This window comes from Zootoca vivipara, chromosome 15, assembly GCF_965207765.1.
Source record: "Zootoca vivipara chromosome 15, rZooViv2.hap1.1, whole genome shotgun sequence".
NCBI classification, from domain to species: domain Eukaryota; kingdom Metazoa; phylum Chordata; class Lepidosauria; order Squamata; family Lacertidae; genus Zootoca; species Zootoca vivipara.
In genome coordinates, this window is record NC_142598.1 from 24,083,641 (window position 1) to 24,106,187 (window position 22,547).

The window sequence follows — 22,547 nt, forward strand, 5'->3', positions numbered from 1 at the left end:
CACAACTGTATTCAGGGATAACTAGATGAGTTTGTTAGTCTCTTTTGCTTATATGAACTTTTAATGCTCCCTTATTTATATAAATGAAAATGTGTACATTGTTTAGAAATACTGTAGCTGTAGATCAATTAAAATTACATGTAGAAAGAGGGACAAGTCTCCTTCCTACTTGAATATATTACATTATATGACAATGTTCTAGGTATACTTTATGGCGAAGCTTGCATGCACCCAACCATCTGAGCATGCCATGTCATGTCCAAAGATGAATAACCACAAGCTAAAACCCACCTCCCTTCAGAACTATCAATTCAAAATAGATCATCTTCTTGGGTAACATTAGCATTCAGATAAATTTGGAGTGATGTTCCAATACAAAATATCCTATCCTCAAACTATTGCACTGCCTTGTAGTCTCAAGGTATCTAAGCTGAACTGTTTATCTGTGACTAACAAAGATTTTATAAGCATTGTCAAGAATTTACAGCTTGTTTGTTGTTCTTTTGCTGTAACAGCAAGGGTTTAGAACTGCCTCATTAGTTTCTTGCACGCTATTGACCTCAAACCAACACTAAAATCAGGACTTACTTCCAAATGATGGAGGCTTAAACCTGAATTACTTTTTTAGTTATTTTAGTTGGAGTTATTTCTTTAGATTGATAAAATGCTACATTGCTGAATTTTTCTACTGTCTGATTGTTTAATCTCAATTGTGTATCTTTTTTTAGTTTTAAAGGTTTTTACACTGTGGTTTTCAACCTATTGAAGATAAGTATGATGGTCCCATCCTTGTATGATGGTCCCTCCTTCCATACATACAATACTGTATCCTTTTTAATAACCCACTCTATTTTCTTAATGGTTAATTCTCCATTGCCTTGCACTTCTTAAAAACACAGAGTATATATAAACTGCTGTTCTAAATAAGCTTGCTCACTTCAGAACTTTATTTCCATAGATTTCATTACTTAGCAGCAGTATACGTTGCCGTCACCTGAAAATGATATCATGAAACGTAAGAATAATAATAAAAAATACTATCTGAAATTATTTTCAGCTTACAACTTAAAAGCTGCTAAAGGCAAAAGAGTGACATCTCTCCCGCCTCTGTTTAATATAAATAAGTATTTAGTAATATACTGTTTCATCAAAACAAACAATATTATATGTGTATACTAGGTTCAGGATCAAATCTACTTGTCCCCATGGATTTGCTTACTGTCTAGTACAATGGCATATTGGCTTCTGAAATGTTGGCATTGTTATATTAACACAGTTTGAGAAAACAACAGGGGAGGGCAGTATTTTACAACTTTATCTTGCAAAGCTGTTCCTACACAGAAAACACCATTAAAAATTAAATAAAAAAATTCCTTCAGTAGCACCTTAAAGACCAACTAAGTTTTTATTTTGGTATGAGCTTTCGTGTGCATGCACACTTCTTCAGATACTTCGATCCAGACCAACACGGCTACCTACCTGTAACCATTAAAAATTGTTCCTTATCTAGAAGTGTTCCCCAAGGTCCTCTATAGTGACCATCTATTGGCATAATATTTACATATTCTTACTGGCATTAATATAAACAGCTTGGTCCTACTGGCAGTCTGTCTTGAAACACCTCAAAATGCACTGAAGTCCACCAATTTAGGATTTACATTAAACAGAGCACAACGAAAGCCATCTATATATCTATATCTATATCTATATCTATATCTATATCTATATCCATATCTAATCTATCTCCTTCATTATTTGACAAGAAACTGCCAGTTCAAAGTTTTTCAGTTATGAGTGTTGGAGACATGAACCTACTTGGCCATGCTACTAAAGGTTAACACCAATACACAAGCAAGAAGTAGGGCTGTACTGCTTAGACCAGAGTGGTCCAAGTTTTCATATCAAGTGGACTGCAAGAGTACTTGGACACAGAACCCACCAGCTGCACACTGCTTTGTAATGCTGGAGGGGGGGGATTAGGCCAAAATTGGACACACAACCCAGCCCTTGCACCTCCTTCCCAAAGCTAGGCGCAAGGCTTGGGGAAGGAGGTGCAAGGCTCCTCGCAGGGGCCTAGAGTGCCTCCGCTTCCTTCCCAAAGCTAGGAAAATGCTAACTAGGCTTTAGGAAGTCCACATGCCTCTTTCCCCAAGACTAGTGCCTTGCTCACCCGGCTTTGGGAAGGCAGCACAAGGGCTGGGAGGGGGTTGTCAAATGTTGCCAAGGGCTGCCAAAAAAAGGCCACATGTTGGACCACCCTGCCTTAGACCTTCCTCTGGGTGTTTCTGTGTCCAAGTGACTGAAGTGAGTAGTAGCTTTCTCCTAAACAAGCTTCTATACAATCTGGAACCTAAGCAGTTGGGATTCCAGATCACATGGCAGTTTGTAGACACCAAAGTATCTCACTCCAGATGTTTAGCCTATTACACATACACCAGTGGAAGGGGCTACTCAGTACAACCCGACTCTCTGTTTATGCGTTGGTGTTAACCATAAGATGAACGCCTAAAAAGGGGCTTGGATTTATGAGCAAATCTATGATTTTCTAAATTAAAAGGCAGCTCCTTGTGTAGCTTTACTTTCTATCATTAAGTTTCCCCAGCCTTGTAAGTTTTAAAGCTTTGGACCACAACAATTAAACAGTTTTTCATATTGATACGGTTCCTATCAAACTTCCAGTACGTTGGAGATTGACATTGTGTGACTTTTAAACTCCATTGTCTGCTGACAGAAACACTGCTTACCTACACTGAGCAGAGTTTGCCTTATTTTTGAGTAAATGTTCACAGGACTGGGCTGTCACACAATAAGATTTTAAGTCACACTGTGGCAAAACTCCTAAGAAGCTCATGGATGGAAAGTTCCCATCTCTTCCTGCCACCCAGCAGCCTCCTCTTCCTGCATTGCTCTGGAAGCCCCCCCCCCAAAAGAGACTTTTTAGGGGACTGGAGGGTGAAGGAGGGGTCAGATGAACTTCCTTAAGTTAACATATTTTGGAATCCACATCTGTGAGCCTGAAAAAATTAAGAATAAACCAAGTGAAAGGGCAACTGCTGTTTTTGGTCTTGGGAAATACAATACCCAAAATATAAAAAATAGTATTTAGCATTTAGTTGCCACATTTCAAACGTTCAAAGTGCTTAACTTAAATCATTTCAGTCCTGCATGATAGGTCCGTATTATCTCCATACTGTACTGTAATTGCAGTGCTGAGGCTGAGAGAATATTGCTTCCCCAAGGCTACCAGGAGTTTGAGGTGAGATTTCAAACAAGGACTTCCCTGCTCACATGCTTAACTACGCCACCAGCTCTCTCTATCAGACTAATGCTACAATCCTGGGAGGAGCCTCGCTGAACTCAAGGGACCGTGCTGCAAAATTATGTTGGAGTTATGACTTTTCAAGGTTTAAAGTCACACAGAAGTAAAATCAATTGAGGATCACTTTACTGATTTTGCATCTCGGTGGAAATGATGAAATATACTTTGGCTGCAACCCCAAACACACTTGCTTGAAGTAAAACCATTGGAATTAATGGGACGAACTTTCAAGTAAATGTTTCAGCTGGTGTGTCGTCGTCCCCCCCCCCCCCCGGCGTGTTATTGTCTACTATGGTGTCTGTTGACTTGGGAGATACTGTATTCTCACAAAACCATGTATTTTCTTGAATAGAAGACTGCTGACTCTTACCAGTGTTTTCAGTAGCACAGTACAGGTGTTGTGCAGCTAGAACTATTTCTGGAAGAGTCCCAGCAGTGTAGCATTTGCTCTAGCCCAGTTTTTAATGTAAAATTTATATGCCACTAGCAAAGTATTTATAGATATAATGGGCATAAGAGAGGCAGTGCTGGTGGTTGTTAATTCATCAGTTCTTAAGAATGTGGACCTCTTGTTCCACATCCATCCAGTTATTAGAGTCCAAACTTCAACAAAAAGCTTGCATTGATATGGCAATATCCACTTTGTGCCCACAGCAACTGGCGTAACACCACATGCACACAATCCACACCTTTCCGTAACTCTGTGCTAATTAAATTGGAGCTGCTACCTGTGGTTCTGCATGCGTAATCACAGACTCTTCCTACTTCATCCAGAGAAATATATAAAAACTGGAGAAAAGTCAAGAGTGGCAGAGTAAAAGCTGTTGAATATGGAAGGCCCGAGTCAAAATCCTTAAAGATGGGATCACACTAGGTCATACTCAGAGCAGACCTGCTGAAATCAATGGACCTAAAAGAGTCACAACCTAATCAAATGAAGTAACTGGACTTGTTAGTCCATTAATTTCAAAGGATCTCCTTCGAATAGGATTTAGGCAGATCCCACATTGAGTTATGCCGCACAGGTAAGCCTGGCCATGTCACCATCTACCTCATGGGGCTAAGAGAACAAAGTGAGATCATCTCAAATAGGCTGCCCTGAGCTCCTAAGGGGAAAGGGCAGGTAACAAATGCGATCCATTAATACTTTTTATCACTTTGTGAATACAGAATGGAGGCTAGAGAACATTGTGGGATTGTGGCAATGCATCCAAGTCAGGTAACCACACTAGGTGTTACACACCAGATACTTGAAAGATGCTGAAGGGGAAGAATACGTTCCCTGGCTGCGCTGCGCAATCCTTAGGATGCATGATAAAAAGTTCTGCTGGGTGCAACGTGGCTTGCTCCCTAGCAAGTTACTTTAGGGCTGGTGGCTTAAAAGGTACGCAGGAAGGCTAGGCTGTGGGGGTGGGGAGATGAGAACCAGACTTGTTCAGACATGATCCCTCAATCCAAGAGGAAAAAGAGTATTAGTATCAAAGGGTAAATACACATCACCCCTTATCACAGCCGACTCCTTCCTAAGGGATCCGTGCAGCAGCTCCCTAAAGCTACTCGCCTGCATTTATCCTGCCAAGTGGCGAGGATAATAACCTCGCGCCGCCTGGTTTATTTTGCCACCTGGACGAGCACCTGGCTTAGGGGCTCCATAGGCGCGCCGCTGCAGGCGGGCTATGACTGGAGGAACCGATATCTCCACAGACCCAGCAACGTTGGTAGAAAGGAAGAGGCCGAAGGAGAGTGTGGGGACGCTCACGGGGGGGGGGAGAGCACCGGCTTCCCCAAAAAGTTGTGAACAGAAGCTCTCTCGCCTTCTTCCCCCCAGAGGGGCTTGTGGAGTAGGAAGGAAAAAAGTTTTTTTTTGGGGGGGGGAGATAGAAAGTTAACGTGCGGCTCAGCCCTCAGAGCCCCCCCCCCCCGCGACGGAGCAGCTACCCCTCGCCGCCGCCGCCGCCGCCGCCGCCACCTGTGTGCTCAAACCCAGCCCAGCCAGGCACCTTCACCTCTCCTTCTATCTCTCGCCTCCATGAAAGACGTACCTGGCCCGCTTTCCTCGCGAGCAGCGCCTCTCCGGCCGGCGCCCCCTTTGCCCTTGCCTCTCCGCTTCTTCGCGGGACCCTCGAGCGGAGGCGAGGCGGTGGCGGCCCCGCGCTCCTTCCCCGCTGCCCGGCGGCGCGACTCGCTCATATCCAGCGCTGCTGCTGCTGCTGCGCCTCGCAACCTTCGCTCCTCTGTGGCAACGGCGCGCGGACGGAGCGAGCGATCCTCCAGTCGAGAGCGGCGGGGCAAAGCGAGAAGAAGTTTCCTCTCTCTCTCTCTCTCTCTCTCTCGGCTATTCTCCGCTTTCGCTTCGGGGGTGGTTGAGCCCCCCGCGCTTTCCTCCGCTCCTCTTTGCGCGCACACACGCAGCTGCCTCGGCGGCTCTCACTCTGCTGCTGCCCTGGCTTCCATCCCTCTGACTGCAGCCTGTGAGAGAGGAAACTCGGGGCAAGGAGTTCTTGCTTGGTTTCAAACTCCCCCCCCCCTCCGCGTTTTGGGTTTTTCTTTTTTTTTGGAGGGGGAGCGAGTGAGTGCAAAGGAGGAAGGAAAAGTTGCGTGGGGGGGATTCCTTTCTGCCCGCCCCAGGCACCCACACGCACGCAAGCAAGCACCGCTTGCCGGGGACAGGAGGAGCCTCGTCCAGCCCCTGGGGGCAAGGAGGGTGTGGGAATGTGGGCGGGCGGGGAGGAGCGGCGGCGGCGGCGGGCGGCTCTTCCCGAGGCAGGCAGAGCCCGGCAGAGGTCGCCTCAGCTGCGCCTGGAAAGCGACGCCGGGCAGGGCTTGACATTAAACGCGGTCCAGCTGGTGCCGAGGGAAACACCTTGTGGTTTCAGTTGCAGCTGGATAAGGCAGTTCTTAAACCAGTGATGGGGGGGGGTTCTACTTTTCAGCCAGGGTCTCTTCTTCTCTTTCTACCCCCCTCCCCCCAAAAAAACCCCACTCTGGAGTAAGCAAACAAAAAACTAGTACAACCTAACAGGACAGGGGCCAAGTTCTCTCTCTCTCTCCCAGCCCACCCCATACTAGACCCGTGTCTCGGCTGCATCACGTCGGAATGCAGGGGAACGCTTCTCCATTCGAAATAAAATATTACCCTTGGGCATTGCTAGAGAGAAGAGTGTGAGGATGGCCACTGTCACCTAGCTTTCTGTGCCCTTCGTCCCCTCCTAATAAAATATTTGAGGGGGCTGTCCCTGCCCCCAAGTTGATAGGAATTGCCATTCAAATGTTGTGCGCACACCACATCGTGTGATTGATTATGTGGGGTGGGACTTGACTGCCCTCCCCCCAATAGTTTATTTAAGTTGGCACCCCTGTCCTGCCCCAGGGATAAGTGGAAAAGTGTTGGTATAATAGCGGAGCTGGAAAGGGTTTGAACACCCTCTAATTGCACAGTAGGGCTGTCCAGTTCTCTTCTCTGCCCTTGACCAAAATTTAAAGACACAGAAGGGTTGCTTCATCTAGCCTGGTCTTTTACGGGAAATCTTAGAGGCCTAACTGGATAAGGCCAGAAGACCTGCACCTACTATTGCCTTTTGGCTAAGGCAGCAAATCACATGATTTTATTTAGAACAAGCCTCAATCAGCAAACAGAATTAGAGTAAGTAACAATATTACACTTCCCAGTGTAAACTGGAGATTTTTGTGAGCTGTGAATCAGATAATGCTTTTGTTTCAAAAGTTCACCTTCTTAACCACAAACTACCCTTGGTGGACTACTATATCGTGCGAGGTTCTCTATGTGAGTGCGGATTGCCATGTGAGGATAGCAATATTGAGCAACAGGGTTGTTGTAGGGCACATAAATCACTTTTAGTACTTAGAAAAACTTGTATTGCTCTAAACACAGCATCATCTTCGCCCATCCTTTATCTCTCTCCCCAGCATGGAAATTTCCATGCATTTAGTAGAATTTCCTTTCCCCACCCTCTCTTGCATAAAATTGTGCCAATTTCGTGGGTGTTACAAGGGAGCTTTGGAACCTGTGGATTAGCAGTCATGCTTAAAAAACTCTCCAGAATGCACCATTTTGTGACATCATGGTTTCTTTGGGCATACTGGGGGGGGCAGAAAAGTGTTGTCCCCCCCCCCCCGGTGGATTTCATCCTGAACCAAAATGGGGATACTTATGGTACTTCCTATCTCTAGAATTTCAGTTTTAAAGTGCAATCCTAGTAATGATGCATGCGGGTGTACACCTTTATTGATGACAGAATTGCTCCAGCAAGTATAACTGTTTCATAAGTTTTGATGTTCTCACAGTAACCTACCTACGCAACACTGCAAGGCGTTTAATATGTCCTTTCCACTGCTCTTGTTCCATTTTGAATTCCTAAGCACTGAAAGCTAGCTTTACTCTATATTTCCCCACCCCCACCCCACTTCAACACATCAATTTCAGCACACATTACTGAGGATTGAGGAGGAGGGAACTGCAGCAAGGTTATCTCTGTCCTTTTCTACTGTATTAGGATGGTATACCACTTGCTGTGTCTAACACAGGCTTCCTCAACCTTGGCCCTCCAGATGTTTTGAGGCTACAATTCCCATCATCCCTGACCACTGGTCCTGCTAGCTAGAGATCATGGGAGTTGTAGGCCAAAAACATCTGGAGGGCTGAGTGTGAGGAAGCCTGGTCTAACATGAATAAAGCACAGGAGAAAAAAAGGCCTTCTTTTGGGGAAAATACCATACTCTGAAAAGATCCTGAGCCTCATTCATAGAACCATTCTATTGATTAAAATTATTTATAAAACAGTCCTATACAGAGCTGTTTCGTGGATCAATCTATCCCGGTAATTTAATTTAATGTATTTATTTATGAAATTTGCATAGCTGCCCATTGTTACACTTCTCTAGCTGGCTTTAAAAAGCTCACAACCATACTATTTACAACTACAAAATAAAATACTTAAAAACAACTACAACCAATACAAAATATGAACACCAGACTTAGGTGAGATAGAATAATAGTAGTACCTGAACTAGGAGTGTTGCATGCTTTAACATGGAACTTCATTTGCATTTACAGTGAAGTGTTGTCGTTTTTAATCAAGATGTGTAAGAAGTTAGAGTGACTTTATCTTTTAGTACTTGGACTCATGTTTCTCATACTTTTCACACATAGGGCACAGTGTGTGTGTGTGTGTGTGTGTGTGTGTGTGTGTGTTAAGATTAATAGATGAACTGTTTCTAGTTCATGGAAGTTCATGCCATACAAAATTTGTTGATTTTTAAGGTGACACAGGACTCAGTTGTTTTTGTTGTAGCAGACTAATCCAGTTACCTGTCTAGAAAGAAATATACCATATTTTCCATGTATAAGATGCCCCCCATGTATAAGACGACCCCCCCTTTTAAAGCCAAAATTAAGAAATTAAGTTGTTTAGCTTTTGTGTGTGTGTGTGTGTGTGTGTGTGTGTGTGTGTGTGTGGAGGAGGTCACTTCCGCCAATCGTTCACCTGCCTGCCCGCCACTGCCGATCGCTTGCCACTGAAGATCGCACACCTTGCTGCAATCGCCAATTGTCTGCCCACTCGCTGCCACCGACAGCCTACCCGCCTACTTCCCGCAGCCGCCAATCGTCTGCCTGCCTTGTCACATCCGCCAATTGCCTGCCCAACTGCCATAGCCACAGCCAATCACCAGCAGCCTTGCCGCAGCCACCAATCACTCACCCCCTAATCGCCGCTGCCAATCTCCTGCTTGCTGCTGCCATTAATCACACGTCCCCCCCTCTGCATTCACTATGCATGTATAAGACAACACCCAATTTTTGCCTATTTTTAAAATAGCAAAAAGCATAGTCTTATACACAGAAAAATAGGGTATATGTATACTCTTTTGACTAGCCCACAAAGCAATAGTCAGACATCCGCTTTGCCAGATACATAGATTAGTAATGCATCACTGTATCCTGCCCGCTCTTCTACCCAGTTATTTAGAATTCAAAGATAAGACTGCTTTCTGCATAATGATGGCTGGGATTTCCGTGTGCCTGTCAGTCGTTGTATCAGGGTATCCTTGTTCATCCTTACTGTCTCACGCAGGATGATGTCAGATCCCTATTTTGGCAGAGAGAAGGGAGTGTCAATGCTCATTTAATCTGTTCTCCACATTCAGAGTGTACCAAATGGTGTATGCACCCAACATAGTTTATTTTTTCAAGGCATGCCTTTTTCATAGTCGTAGGACATCAGAGTGTCCCAACTCACAGTCTGATAATCACTCATTTCGGCAATGTGACCTATAACCTTTGGGTAATGTAAACAAGTTATGCAAACTTGCTATTAGCAGAAGAGCGGTCTAAAATAAGTTAGCAGAGCAGCTTTTGTTTTGAACCTATAATAATGGTATTCCATTTCTGATCCTACATATAATACAGGATTTCTTAAATATAATAATGTTCCTACTCCTGAACATTTTTGAAGATAATGTGCATTATATGCTAAGAGGGAACATGATATAGGTAAAAGACCCCTGGATGGTTAAGTCCAGTCAAAGGAGACTATGGGGTTGCGGCGCTCATCTCACTTTCAGGCCGAGGGAGCTGGCGTTTGTCCACAGACAGCTTTCCGGGTCATGTGGCCAGCATGACTAAACCACTACTGGCGCAGTGGAACACCGTCATGGAAACCAGAATGCATGGAAATGCAGTTTACCTTCCTGCCACAGCTGTACCTATTTATCTACAGTACTTGCACTGGAGTGCTTTTGAACTCCTAGGTTGGCAGGAGCTGAGACAGAGCAACGGGAGCTCACCCTGTCGCATGGATTTGAGCTGCCGACCTTCCAGTCAGCAAGCCCAAGAGGCTCAGTGGTTTCAACATTTGAGAGAATTCTGAGCTACCTTCAGGATAAGATCCTGGTTTGTAGTGCAACAGAAGTTTCTTGATTTTGACGTAACAGAAAAGTGGTGCTGTAGACCGAATTGGGGCAGAAAAGGTGGACATTTTTCTACAATCTGGCAAATGTGGGCTACCATTTGTTTTTAAAAGACAAATAAAATATACAACCCAGTTGCAAGTTTGATAAGGTGGTCTCATGGAGAGAGAGAAAAGAATAACCAGAGTTACATTAGATGCCATTGCATTTTTCAAGTAAAGAAGGTTAAAACCCTCAAATTAGCTGAGCTGACATTTTACCTTTATATTAATCAACAGATGTTGAACACCAAAGAAACTTTACTACCTTTAACTACCAATACTGTATCTCACTATGGTAACCAATATCGGAATTATTATTTACAGTATGATGAGAAAAAAGAAAGCAGTCACAAAAATTGAATCCATCTAATTGGAAGCTTTACTGTGAATTCAATTCATATGTTAGTATCTCATGCAACAAGGAACAGGGGATATGACTGCAGAATGCTTTAAAAGAGAAATTATGACATAAGGCTCAGTTCTGCAATCTTCAATGCTTTCAAGTTGTGTTTGAATTCCCGGTGCATAATACTGTGAAATCATTTCCTGAGCTATCAAAATGCAGAATCATCCAAAGAACAGAAAACAAATTGGAGCTTAAGTAATATTTGCAGAGTGGGGGCACTGGGAAAGGGGATTTCTATTATGAGATGTAATATCTCTCTATTTCCTTAAGAGGTCAGTGCTCAGTAAGCAGCAAATAGTTTGGCTGAATGTGTGTGTCTTTATAAATATAATTCTAAAACAGATGTGAGGATTTTCATAGTTAAATTTTTCCACAAGTTTTATTTTTTCCCCTACACAGCAGGGTTAAAAGAGATCGTTTCTTTTTGAAACAATCAGAAATGCTTGGGTTCACTGCTTTTTAAAATGATGAAAATGCCCATCATTAGCAAGGCACAGAAGTGTATGTTTCAAGGATCATTTGAGTGTTAAGATTTCCTTTGTGACAAAGACACATTGCATTGCTCAAAATGATTGTCATCACAGAGCCAACCAACAATTGAAGGGCTGTTTTTGTCCTCTACTTTCTCCCCTACATGTGAATGGGAATCATTCATTCATATGGGATAAGGTAAAGGGACCCCTGACCATTAGGTCCAGTCGTGACCGACTCTGGGGTTGCACGCTCATCTCACATTATTGGCCGAGGGAGCCGGCATACAGCTTCCAGGTCATGTGGCCAGCATGACAAATCCGCTTCTGGCAAACCAGAGCAGCACATAGAAACGCTGTTTACCTTCCCGCTGTAGCGGTTCCTATTTATCTACTTGCACTTTGACGTGCTTTCGAACTGCTAGGTTGGCAGGAGCTGGGACCAAGCAACGGGAGCTCACTCCGTCACAGGGATTCGAACTGCTGACCTTCTGATCAGCAAGCCCTAGGCTCAGTGGTATAACCCACAGCACCACCTGGGTCCCAGTAAAAGTGTGCAGTTGAGTTGGCAATACCATTGGGGCAAAGGCTGAACCTGTTCACTGCCTCTGCTGTCTCCAGCTACTCAGACACATTCTGCATTCTGTTTGCTGGTAATGCTAGAATGCAGTGGAATGTTAGGTACTGACTTTTATACATATGTAGATAATAATTTATGAATTAAATCACATCACTGGCCAGTTCAAATAAAGGGAAATATATCTTTGGTCATTCAAAAAACGTGCTTGGTTATGGAAAGGGGTGATTGCGTTTATCAAATACATTTATAACTGGTTGTTGTATTATTAAGCTAAGGCACATGCAATTGTGTGGTCCAATGATACTTCTGTCTCTTTAAAACTGCAAAGCCCCATTGAATTCAATGGGTTATACTTCCAACTGAAAATACACAGATCTGAGCCTCTCCAGAACTTTGATGGAAGACTTCTTCAGTTAATGGCGTGGTATCTACGGTAATGTCCCAAGACTTGCAATAGCAGAATGGAACTGTTCCCTCCTTTCCCCAGCAGCCCCCTGGGCACCCTTGAGAGGGTTGGGGGGGGGGGTCATCCCGAGAAGATGGGGGAATGGAAACGTTATTGCATCAGTGGAACTTCACTGACACTGCTTTAAATATTGCCAATATTTTTAGCACTGGACAAATAGCAATTTGTAAATTCTGAAACATTGTGGTGAGGATTCTCAGCCTGGCACCCCTTGAGAGTCTGGCGCCTGGGTGCCCTGCACCCCTAGCACCTATGGGTAAGACGGTCCTGTATGTAACTACCTCCACAAGCAAGAGGGAGCATGTAGTTAGGACAATGTTGATTATTTTTCATCATTCATTGTTGCTGGTCAGTTCTTCTGAGTTCATATTCCAATTCAGTATTTTTTTCCCATGTACTGATTTTGTTAATCCTTATATCATATTGATCATATTGCACTCTCTCTGTGTGCATAACTGGTATGCATATACATATGTTTTATTCTGGTTGGGTTTCTCATCCCAAACTGTATGACTTGCTCTTTATAGATGAAAATAAATTATTGCCATGTTTGCCTCTCATTTTTTGGCATCTAGATTGAAGTCCAGGGTGATTTTCTTCTACCTTTCCATCAGGTTATCATGTGTCTCTCTATATTGGGATTCTAAGCCAACAGGGACTTAGCTGATATGAAAAGAATCAAATTTACCAAATTTATTTTGCTTTACAATCCCAACCTAGTACAAAAAGGATGGTGGTGTGGGGAACAGTCATGTTTATATCCACATGATGTGGTGTATCTGTCTAGGATTGATTGATGAGAAGTTGAGGGTCTGGCCAGAAGAAAACAGTATTTCTGTGTTTTGCCGGAAATTAAACATTTCCAAGCTTAATAAAAATCTTTTGCACCTACTCAGCTGAATCAGTCTAAAAGTGGCTTTTATTCTATTGACATTTATAAAGTTCCAGATTATATAAAATATCTAAACACTGGTGTAAGGGAACATTGGGAGGGGGGTCATGGAGGGAATCAGGCTTTTAAACTAGTGACTCGGCAGCAGTAATACTTGTGGAAGCGGCTGACGTTTCGTTAGCGTATTTTCTGCGGTGGTGGCAGACTTTTGAGCTGTTTGTATATCTGCTTTTGTATACACAAAGCTATGTGAAAGATCTAACATCATCTGATTTATCACCAATTTTATGGACCTGATCTGCCAAAGTTCAGGAAAATGTCATCATGTGGGCAGAAAAGTTTTAATATTTATTATTTCTGAGCTCTCGAGGTCTTAAAACCAGTAACCTCTAGTTATGTTAACAAGCAGGAAATGGCTACATCCCAGCAAGACACTTCATAAGAATTTCTGATCATGGAAGGGATTTATGGGGAACAATTTCTGTGTTTTAAAGAGAGCGCTTGCCCCACCATGTTATAGTTAAACAAACCTATCCAAAACAGTTGGATAAGCAATTATCTGGACCCATGAGAGTGCTACCTTACACATCGTATTGTGACATGGACCTATCGGGGATAATACAGTGCAGGACGTAAGTTTTCGGGGGTTGGTGTTATTGGACACACCTGCAAGGCCCATGGGGGGTTACTACCAATACTTGGGAACCTAATGCTCCTTGCTATTGAAACCTTCTCCTTTGCATTGCCCAAGTGAGCAAACAGTGGGAGGTGCTTGCATCTGAGAGGTGCTGCAAGGCAGACCCAGAGGAAGATGCAAGAGAAAGAGCAACGGCTGGAGTGGTAGAGAGAAGAAAATAGGTGCTCTCAGGGATGAGGGACACTGAAATAACCTTTCCCGTGGGCCCCTCAAAACCTGTAACTCTCAGAAGTGTTCTACCCCAAAGAAACTCCATGTGTCGGAGGGATATCTAACAGAATCATAGAATTGCAGAGTTGAGAGGGACCCAAGGAGTCAATCTAGTCCGGCCCCCTGCGATGCAAGAATCCTGCCCACAGCCGTAGCGCCCTCACCAAACTACAGTTCTCAAGATACTTTGGGGAAAGCCATGGCCATTAAATAGGTATAAAGGTAGACATGACCTTTCAGTCAGGTTGAAAGAGTTTAAGGCCATATTCCCAAGGGTTTAAACATTTTTAACTCTTTCTTGCCACAGCTAATAATAATAATAATAATAATAATAATAATAATAATATTTTTATACCCCGCCCTCCCCAGTCAAAACCAATAACAACTCCATGAGATGGAACATCCGTTGTGCTGTGAGTTGGTTCACTTTAACCACCCCGCTGATGTGAGATAAGGACGAGATGACACATGGTGCAATGACCCCACATCGTATGTTGATTGCATTCAATGTGGTAAGAGAGACAAGAGATAATAGCAGCTGCATTTCTCTTTAAACATCTAATTTGGCCTGAAAAAAACCCCTGTTATTTGAATCTTACTCAGTGCATGCTAACCTGCCCTGTGAGTTAAATGTGGAACACGCTGGATATGTTGACATTCTGTCTTTTTTTTTTAAAAAAAAGGACACAAGCCTCACAAGTGCAAATTTCCCACACGCTTCCTGAAAGAAGCAGCAGCAGCAATGTTTAAAAATGTATTTCAACAGGTTTACTTCTTCTTCCTCTTTTGCAGTGTAACTGAGTTGCCACAGAAGTCTCATACAGTAACTGAGGTATGCAAGCGTATGAGAATTGCCTGAGCTTCCCTCCGAATGGGAAATACGCTGTGTGGGGATATCATATTATTTCATGCTGTGAAATGGGGATTAAAGTGAAAGTTTACCCAGGAAACGACTCATGTGTTAAATTAAAGCCATAAAAGCTTGGTCATGACAACCCCCAAATAACCATTCTACAGAATTGCTTTATATGTATATTAATACGTGAACATTCTCTCTCACACATTTTTTTTCACAATTCAGCATGTACTATGTATATTTGTGTAGCTTCTGCTTAAGCTTAGCCAGTAAGGCTATCTTTAAAATCCTGAAAATGAGAAAAGAAAAAGGATTCAAGGGCTCATCTGAAATCACCCAGTTCATATATCACTGATTAACAATTGTTTGTAAGCAGGAGGGTGGGGGATAACATTGTATTTTTAATTGACCCAAGGGTGGATGGGGTCAGTGGCATTTGCTGTGCTAACTGCCTCACAGGGAAAGGGGGTATGAAGCATAGCTGCCAAGTTCTCCCTTTTTTTAAGGGATTTTCCCTTATGCTGAATAGGCTTCCTCGCGAGAAAAGGGAAAACTTGGCAGCTATGGTATGAAGTGTTTGCCTGTTTCTTGGGGTGAGAGACTGAGGTACATAGTGAGAGGAAGGTTCTGCTCCTGCCCAAGCTCCTGTTACAATTCACAGTGGGGGCAGTTGGGGGGGGGAGAGTTCAAGAGCCAATTGCTTGTGCCTTTATTGAGTCATGCCCAAGGTGCATGGAGCAGATTGCTGCAATGCCAGATTTACGTACTGCATAAGCTAAACAAGCTATAGCTTAGGGCCCCACTCTCTTGGGGCCCCCCAAAAAATGTAAAGGAAAAAACCAACTGGATGTACATTTCCAAAATATAGGAGATAAAAAACAAATAAAATAAAACCTACATACAGCAACAGTGTTTTGTGTTGTGTAGTCTCCTATGATGTAAGCAATGGGCCCCACCTGCCAGCCTGCTCCCTAAAATATCACTGGTTTGCTCATTTCTATATACAGTGGTACCTCGACTTACGAACAACTCGACAACCGAATTTTTCGACTTACGAATGGGGCAAATGGTCAAACGCTTACGAATTTCTCGACATCTGAACGGGTTTTCTCGACTTACAAATTTTTAGATGGGGTTGCTTCGACTTACGAGTTTTTCTGTTTCCAATGCATTCCTATGGGAAATCGCGTTTCCAATGGTGCTTTTCGACTTACGAATTTTTCGACCTACGAAGGTGCCTTCGGAATGGATTAAATTCATAAGTCGAGGCACCACTGTATAGGGTGCCTACATTCTGCATGTGCAAATGGCTTTAGATGTCTATTAGGTGCATAAATTACCATATAGCATATATTCAAAAAACAAAAACAAAAAAAACCAGCGACAATTGTTGTTGACAAAGGACAGCTGGACATATAAAGGGTCCCATTACCTTCAGTAGCTTAGGGCCTCATCAAACCTCAATCCGACCCTATTGGGTCAGTTTGGACTTGGAGGGTATGTTGAGGACCTGATGGGAAGCTCCCAGGGCCTAAATTAATGCCTCATACTGCCAGTTGCCCGGTTACAGATGGTGTAACGTAGTGACTACATGGCCGAGCTACACACAAAGTCTGGATGTCTCCAGTCTGAATCTTTCTCCTACTATTAACTCAGTAGGTGGTCATAGAAAAGTCTCTCTGTCAGCCTTGGTTTCCCAGTGTGCAATGTGGGGGATAATATAATACTGACTTATTTGATAGGGTTGTTATAAGCATCACAACTAGATAATGTATGCAAGGGGATTTGAGCACTTGCAAAGTGCTATGCAAAATGCTACTACATTGCCTTTGTTAATATTGTTGTTGTTGTTGTTTAGTCGTTCAGTCGTGTTCGACTCTTCGTGACCCCGTGGACCAGACCACGCCAGGCACTCCTGTCTTCCACTGCCTCCCGCAGTTTGGTCAAACTCATGTTCGTAGCTTCGAGAACACTGTCCAACCATCTCGTCTTCTGTCGTCCCCTTCTCCTAATGCCCTCCATCTTTCCCAACATCAAGGTCTTTTCCAAGGATTCTTCTCTTCTCATGAGGTGGCCAAAGTATTGGAGCCTCAGCTTCACGATCTGTCCTTCCAGTGAGCACTCAGGGCTGATTTCCTTCAGAATGGATAGGTTTGATTGTTTTAATATTGCCTTTGATTTACTAGTCTGTGAGTCAATACAGACAGTTAACTTAGAAACAGAGTAATGTGACCTCAGCATCAGCATCTTGGTGCCAACAGGTGGTCCCAGTTGGGGTCACTTCATGTATGATGGGAAGCAAACATATCTTTGAAGAAATCAAGACAGGCAGGGAACCCCAAATACCGTAGTTGTATTTCTAGCACATCTACAATCTTATGTCAATGAACACCCTTTTCAAAATGTGTTTTAGCATATGTACTATGGTATAAGTTGGTGACGTCTTACGTGGTAGAGCATCATCTGCGGCCAGCTGCAGTGGAAGATGCCTTAAGATGTGCTGGGATACAAAGTCCCCTTTAAATGAATTAATAAAATTGGGTTATACCATAAAGTGTTTTTGTTGTTTAGTCATTTAGTCGTGTCCGACTCTTCGTGACCCCATGGACCAGAGCACGCCAGGCACTCCTGTCTTCCACTGCCTCCCACAGTTTGTTCAGACTCATGTTCGTAGCTTCGAGAACACTGTCCAACCATCTCGTCCTCTGTCGTCCCCTTCTCCTAGTGCCCTCAATCTTTCCCAACATCAGTGTCTTTTCCAGGGAGTCTTCTCTTCTCATGAGGTGCCCAAAGTATTGGAGCCTCAGCTTCAGGACCTGTCCTTCCAGTGAGCACTCAGGGCTGACTTCCTTCAGAGTGGATAGGTTTGATCTTCTTGCAGTCCATGGGACTCTCAAGAGTCTCCTCCAGCACCAAAATTCAAAAGCATCCATTCTTCGGCGATCAGCCTTCTTTATGGTCCATAAAAGTGTACATTAATCTTATTCCTAGGAAAACAATTTTAACTAGGCTGCTGGAGCCCCAAGATGTGTGGTGCCTATATTTCTAATCTTTATGAAGTGGTTAAACTTGGATTGAGCTAAGTATTCGATTCTCTTGGAATCTGAACAAAACCTTAGTTAACTGGAAACCACTGGCCTATCTCATTGGCTTAAAAGAGGGAATAACTTTACTTGATTGGTCACAGGAGCTTTTGATTTTGTTTTGTAGCTTGTGTTTTGTAATGAATTCTTTAGATTATTATTTTTTAATAATTTGGTTGTTGTGAGCGTATCCAGCAGCGTCACCCTTGAGATTAACATTTGTCCCAAACTCAAGAAATTGACAGATGCCTCTGAACTGAGAGGTTATTGCAGAGAGTTTGGTGATGAAACAAAGGCCTCCTACTATAGGTGATTGCTCATGTCCTGAAGGGAGGGGAACCTGGCATGCAAACTTGCATGCTGCAGTGAGAGCCCTTTCCTGCCTTTGAGGTCTCTGTGATGCTTGAAGAATTCAGAAAAGGGGAGGGAAGTCTCTCGACTTGTGCTGGGCAATCAGGGTCAGGTGGTCACCAGAAAAAAAGATTTATGGTGGCCACTTGCCACCTGGCAACTGCATTTCTGGACTTATATTCTCTCTCAAGATATACTTAGTCATAGATCTCCAAACACACTGGAAATAAAGGATACTGCCTTTCCTTACACAGCTGTTTATTGTCCTCCCCTGTGATTGTAGCCTCCTTTGAACTCTTGTGAACATATTTTAATGTATTCTGTTATTAATTACTGTACAGCCTATGTCTGGCTACTGTTAGCACATTTTTAAAAGACTGATGTATGTGCACCAGCAGAGCTATTTTTTTTAAGAACCCAAAGACAGTTGTTTCCATTGTCGTATTCCTTAAGAATACTGCTCAACAACCTCTGAGACTATAAAAGGAAAAGACTTAGTTAAAGTCAGTGAGATAACATGACAAAAAGGAAATGTATCCTGTCTGAGTAGGCAAAGAGAAGTGTATAGAAGGCATGCCTCGACCAAGCTAAGCTGCACCCTTGTGTAACTGTGATGGAAATATTTTTACTCATATTCCTCTAGTAGTAAGCATTACAATTCTCTGTTGCTAGTCTTCTGCGGAGCACACAACATTGTTAATGGTGATAAAGTCATTTTGCTAGGAGTTCTAATATTTCCCCCCTGACATGGTACATATGTATTTTCCAAATATAAATCTGTGAACACGACCCAAATGGAATTAAGAACAAACTCTTATCTTGTTCTTCCCCCACATGTTAGTGATTAATATTCTCGGACAATAAGACTGTGCACACAGCCCCTCATGCAATTCAGGACCGGATTCAAAAATTCACATTGGCCTCAATTTGATCCGGAACAATCTGGACACAGCCTGACCTGACATCCATATCCAATAAAAAAAAAATCTTCAGAAATCCCGTTGACTCGTATTGAAAAACTACCCTGGTCCTAACTTCCTTGGGTTTTTTCCACGTAAGTGCATGTAATGTAAAGACATGATATACCCTCAAGAGGGGGTTAACCCTACCAATTTCAGACAGGTAACTCCTGGGGGTTTCATGCTAGCCACCTTTAGAGTTTGCTTTTTCAAAGAATAAAATGTGTTTTTTGTTTAAATGAGCTACACTGCAGTCTGTGATATTGCACTGTTTGTGTGCCACTTGTGCACTGACTCTGTACCACGTGAAGTACCATTCTATGTACATATTGTACAGTACAGGAAAAGCTGTTATCATGTGATTCTTCTGAATGTATAGATCAGCCCAAAGCATAGCTGCCAAGTTATCCCTTTTTTAAAGGGATATTCCATTATGCTGAATAGGCTTCCTCGCGAGAAAAGGGAAAACTTGGCAGCTATGGCCCAAAGATGCAGCAGTGGTTTACTAGACCTGTGAACATGTTACAGCTGTCAAATGGAAGATGCTTTCAATTACTTATAATTAAACCTCATGTTTCTAATGTTGTTCTTTGTTTGGCAGCAGCTACACATCTCTGGGAACATCCAGAACTCCCATAAAGGACCTTATCAGATGGTCTCCTTAGGCAGCAAACATGATGGATCTGCTATAAATTATTCAGGAATTTACAGGCAGGCTTATTCATGTATATCCTGCCATTCTGCCTTCAAAAAGGACGCATAGTACCCAATAATACAAACAGACAATAACAAATATTAAAAGCAGAATTCTAATAGTCAAGTTCATGGTTCTGAAACTTTAAAAATTACAAACTTTAAAAATTGCTTATCAGACAGCTTCGTGATTTTTTTCTGCCGTTTGTAGCAATTGTAACGCACTGTGCTAGGTGTTGTATGGTTTTAAATTGTATAAAAATTGTTCCTTTTATTTCTCATATACAGTATTGTATTGCAATTTGAATACAACATGAGAAATAAAAGAAGCAATAAAAATGCAATTAAAAATCAAGGTGGGTATTTATTGCAATGGATGTGCCATCTCCTATCTTCAACCCCAAGACCACAGCACAGCGTGGTCCACCTGAATGAAACTCGTGGATCACTGGTGGTCAATGATCCACAGTTTGGGAACAACTGGTCTACTTAACATCATAACACGATAATCAAAATCCATTATCAAGGCCTTAAGTCACATCTATTAGAACTATACAAAAAGTCTGTTACCTCCAGAAAAGCTTGTATAAACAATGTTTCATATTAACATTTTCTTTTAACATTTTATGTTTGCAATTCCACAGGTAGGAACTTAAATAGTCAGTTGCCCCAATGGAATTCTGTGAAAACTGTTAAATGCTTACACCTTTAGTTGAACTCAGAGTGGTGAAATGTCTGAGATACGTGTGTCCCAGGATATTTAGCAAATAAAGACTAATGCCGAAACTTTTCAAACAGGGAAGTACTAGTTACAGGTAGGTAGCCGTGTTGGTCTGGATCGAAGTAAAATAAAAAAATTCCTTCAGTAGCACCTTAAAGACCAACTAAGTTTTTATTTTGGTATGAGCTTTTGGTATCTGAAGAAGTGTGCATGCACACGAAAGCTCATACCAAAATAAAAACTTAGTTGGTCTTTAAGGGAAGTACTACATACTGCTAAAATTGCATGTAATGTTCACATTAGGTTGGCAAAAGTGGAGATGAGACTTGTAAACTGCAAAATCTATAATTTCAGCTTTGTTGCAACTTCAGTGGTTATAAATAGGCAGACTAATAATGACTGTGCCAAATTCTGAACATTTATTCCATTTTTAAAATTTAGTTTTAAATATGGCTAATAAATGATTTTATACTTTCTAGTCTGTTAATCTGCTGGTTTATGAGCAACTAATTCATAAAATTTAAATAAATGGAATATTAGAGATAACAAAGGTTAGCGTATAATAATTGAAAGTCTAATAAAGAAGAATAATCACTCATTGCTAAAAGGAAAGAAAATTTAAGACATTTCCCCTTCTCTTCCCTGTGACAGCAACATGCCAGAACCAAAATAGCCTCAAAAACTGTATTAGGTGTGCCATTAGTTTGAAATTCCATTCTAGTTAACTAAACCTTTAGTTAATTAATCTGCCAATTAAATGATTAAAGCTTGCCTCTCTAGCCCTAAAATAACAGGATCAGTTCCGATTTTGAACAATTTCTTTAATAAAAAAATGTATAAATATTTTAGTGTCACAGTGTATTTGAAGATATCTGATTGTAGTTTCAAAAATCTAGCTACGGTGTTAAAATTTTGATGCAATGTTCAGATTGGGAGTGGGTTGAAATTAAAATTACGTTGTTTTATTGTCTTTTAAGGATAAATCTGGATTGAAAATAGACTGGATGGATAGAAAAATAATAATGTTTAAATATGTTAATTTTTTTATGGAACGAACTGATTTGAAGGGGGAATGCTAGAAAATCGGAATAAGTAAATTTCAGTTTTAAAATATGGAAATATTGGAATGATGGATATCAGTGGAGGTGGATATAGGCTGTAGGGTTAAAGATGATATTTTAGAATAAAAAAGACAATTGTTAATGTTATGATGTGATGAATTTATAGTAAAGGACAGAATTTTAAGAATATTTTAAGCCATGATTTATGAAAACTGCTAAAGATGATTTAAAATGAAGTTCAGAAGGAGAGGGGTGGGGACCGAGGCATAGCTGCCAAGTTCTCCCTTTTTTTTAAGGGAAATTCCATTATGCTGAATAGGCTTCCTCATGAGAAAAGGGAAAACTTGGCAGCTATGGACCGAGGAAGTCCACATAGCAATGTTTAGGAAAATATGATTCATTGGTTTCAGATGTTTTTTTGTAATTTTGTTTGTTTGTTGTTTTTCTTTGTTGGTAGTTGTATTGTGTCTAGTGTGTTGTTTTATTATGTGTTATATTATAAAACGAATAAAAACTTTTGAAAAAAAGAGGAAATTTTGATGCAATGTAATTTGGGACTTTAAAGCGCCACAGATTTTTAAATGTCTTATCTAAAAGTATATATATATATATATATATATATATATATATATATATATATATATATTGCAATTAAGGCAATCCAGGCTGCTACCCCACCAACAACAGTTCTGACAAGAGAGTTAACGGACCCATTCCTAATGAGAAACCATAAACAGCTGAAACAGAGAAGCTTGTGGTGATTTAACGAGCCCCACTTTACTGATCTAGACACTCCTTTGGCAGCAGCAGCTTGT

At 41.9% G+C, this 22,547-nt stretch overlaps 1 protein-coding gene across 9 annotated transcripts in view; it reads right to left on the reverse strand.

The window, feature by feature from the left end:
* NRG1 (neuregulin 1) overlaps positions 1–6,022 on the reverse strand; it is a 183,759-nt gene extending 177,737 nt beyond the window's left edge. For all 9 annotated transcript variants that reach the window (XM_088658487.1, XM_088658485.1, XM_088658486.1 and 6 more), the window contains exon 1: positions 5,362–6,022. In XM_088658487.1, the coding sequence (XP_088514613.1) occupies positions 5,362–5,509 (148 nt within the window). In that variant the 5' untranslated portion in view covers positions 5,510–6,022. The remainder of the gene's footprint in view (positions 1–5,361) is intronic.
* Positions 6,023–22,547: the final 16,525 nt, after the last annotated feature.